The 2,481-nt window shown below is 64.0% G+C and overlaps 3 protein-coding genes across 3 annotated transcripts in view; 2 read left to right on the top strand and 1 right to left on the bottom strand.

Annotated features, from left to right (window-relative positions):
- Nucleotides 1–267, top strand: part of ACA1_127600 (uncharacterized protein) — a gene marked incomplete at both ends in the record, with an annotated part of 1,076 nt that extends 809 nt beyond the window's left edge. The window contains one exon of the mRNA XM_004333234.1: nucleotides 237–267. Within this exon, the coding sequence (XP_004333282.1) occupies nucleotides 237–267 (31 nt within the window). The remainder of the gene's footprint in view (nucleotides 1–236) is intronic.
- A 334-nt stretch (nucleotides 268–601) lies between these two features.
- ACA1_127590 (uncharacterized protein) lies at nucleotides 602–1,612 on the top strand (the record flags this gene model as incomplete). Its single annotated transcript, XM_004333233.1, has 1 exon — nucleotides 602–1,612. The coding sequence occupies one exon, from the start codon at nucleotides 602–604 to the stop codon at nucleotides 1,610–1,612; it is 1,011 nt and encodes a 336-aa protein (XP_004333281.1).
- A 141-nt stretch (nucleotides 1,613–1,753) lies between these two features.
- Nucleotides 1,754–2,423, bottom strand: ACA1_127580 (uncharacterized protein; the record flags this gene model as incomplete). The annotated part of the gene is given in 2 exon segments (XM_004333232.1): nucleotides 1,754–2,164; nucleotides 2,184–2,423. The coding sequence occupies 2 exon segments, from the start codon at nucleotides 2,421–2,423 to the stop codon at nucleotides 1,754–1,756; spliced, it is 651 nt and encodes a 216-aa protein (XP_004333280.1).
- Between the last annotated feature and the right edge of the window lie 58 nt (nucleotides 2,424–2,481).

The following is a 2,481-nucleotide window of genomic DNA, read 5'->3' as shown; positions in this document are numbered from 1 at the left end:
TGACCATCAGGAACAACGACAACTCGGACTGTCCCATCAAGTACCCAGACCCCAACAGCAAGGAGTACTGCGAGTGCGTCGTCGGCCGCGCTGACAACTTCGTCTGCAGTACGTACCACCTCTCAACCTCCCCCCATCACCATCACGAGAGTGGGAGCCATCATGCTCATGGTGGGTGCTGTGGTACTAGTCGTGGGAATGGGCGTTGGAGGCGTTGCCTTTTGTGTCTCCCGCAGTGACAAGTACACCCTTTTCATCAGCTCTTGACACCACCGTACCCATCGAGCGCACAAGCACCCCTAGGCAAGCGCCGTCCGCTTACAATTGTATCGAGTTGTTTGAGACACATTGGCCAAATCATAACCTTTATCTTCAACGACCAACTCGGGAAATTCATGATGGGTAGAGTCACACTAGAGTCCGGGAAATTCTGCCTAAAGTTCTGCCTATCTGGTTTGCGATCTCAGTACTATGTCCACTATATATTGACTCCTCTCGTTTTTCCCTTACTCTCACCTGCCTCCACCATAAATACTGACCCAAAAACCAACCCCGCCCAACACCAAGCACTTATCACCAACAACCAGCCACGACCATCATAATGGCTTCGACTGACACCAACCACAACAACAAGAAGAGCACCGCCAACAAGAAGCTCGACGATGCCAAGCTCACGCTCGAGGGCGTCAAGGACAAGCTCGTCGGCGGCGTCAAGCAGACCGTGGGCCACCTGCTCCACAAGCCCGCCCTCGAGTCCACCGGCCGCCAGCAGCGGCTCAAGGCCGACGGCGAGCTCAAGCACCACCGCCCGCTGCAGGCCCTCACGCCGGCCCAGGTGGCCGAGGTGCACATGCGGCGCGAGGCCCTCATGGCCCACCTCGTGCGCACCGGCGGCTTCGCGCGCATGACCGCCACCGGTCGCCTGCGCCACGTCGCCCACGTGCGCGAGAGCCAAGTCGCCGAACTGTTCAACTCCCGGGAGCCGTTCGCGCTCAAGCGGTGGAACGTACGGCCGCTGCTGGAGGACATTCGCCAGTGCAGGACCGCCAGGCCGCTCGTGCACGTCGCCACCATCGAGAAGGGCCTCCTGCGCTCCATCAAGCTCACCGCCCACGACTTCAAGCTCCAGCGCTCCGCCAAGTGGGCCGACCTGCGCATCGACATCAGGCGCGGCGGAGACAACGCCATGGCGCGGCTGGTCAAGGTCAAGGCCGAAGACAGGCGCGATCGGTCGGCGCCGCGGCTCGAGCTGCTGCGGAGCGTGGCGGCGGCGCAGGCCCAGCGCGGCGAGGTGCTGCGGCAGATCGGCATCGAGCACAAGATCCTCCACCACGTGGAGACCGACGACAAGGCCCGGCCCGAGCTGGTCTTCGCCAAGGCCCACGCCAGCGAGGTCAACCCCATCGGCCCCAAAGCAGGCTTCCACAAGGCGCAGCTGCTCGATGCGGTGAGGCAGAGCGCGGGCGGCGGCGCGGGCGGAGTGGAGCTGAAGCACGTGGAGACGGAGGACAAGGCCAAGCCGGCGGTGGGCGACGAGGTGAGCGTGCGGCGGTGGAACAAGGAGGGCTTCCTGTCCGAAGTGCGTCAGGGCACCCCGCTCCGCCACATCTAATCGAGACCATGAGAAATCATCACCACACTCTCCTCACACCTTCAACCAACCAACCAACCAACCACGAAACCATCAATATTTGATGTCCATCATTAAAATAAATAAATAAATAAATCTAAAACAAATGACCATCAAACCTCTCTACTGGGGCGGCTGGCCGCCACTGCTCGGTCGGAGCGTGCCCGTGGACCACCCCTGTGGCTTCGGCGGCGGCTGCGGCCTCATCGTCGCGTAGGGCGCTGACGCCGGCGACTGCGGTTGCTGCGGAGGCGCGAAGGCTGGGTTGTGGCTGGGGATGGTCTGATGGAGCACAGGAGAACCGCCACCGCCTACGCCCGACGACGACGAACCCAGCGACATCGACCCGAACGCTGCCGTGGGGTAGCCATCGGACCCGGGCGGGCGCATGGTGGCGTAGACCGGACCACCGCCGCCGGCCGCGATGAACGGGTTGTAGTCCGCCGGGACCTGGTTCTGAATCGGCATCGAGCCGTAGGGCAGGGTCGGGTAGAGCTGCGGCTGCGGCGGCATGCCGGCCATGGGGGCCATCGACTGCGGCGGCGGCGGCGACATGTAGGTCAGCTGGCCCGGGTAGGCGCCCACCATGACCGGCGCGCCGGTGGTTGGGTCGATCAGGATGGTGCCGGGCGGCGGCATGCCGGTCGGGTAGGGCGCGGGGGGCGCCGCCGGTCATCGGGAGCGGCTGCGGCGGGCCGTTGTTGCGGGTCTGTGACGCGGAGGAGCCCAGCGGGGCCACCCGGGTGCTGTCGGCGTCCAGTTGCGGCGCCGCATCGATATCTGCGTTCCGCATACCATCGAGTGAGACGCACGCACACACCGCACACACCGCACACCGCACAAAGGCCTGC

This window comes from Acanthamoeba castellanii, assembly GCF_000313135.1.
Source record: "Acanthamoeba castellanii str. Neff unplaced genomic scaffold scf7180000084696, whole genome shotgun sequence".
Lineage (NCBI taxonomy): Eukaryota > Discosea > Longamoebia > Acanthamoebidae > Acanthamoeba > Acanthamoeba castellanii.
Note: the sequence above shows the minus strand (reverse complement) of the source record. Positions and strands in the feature narration are given on the sequence as shown.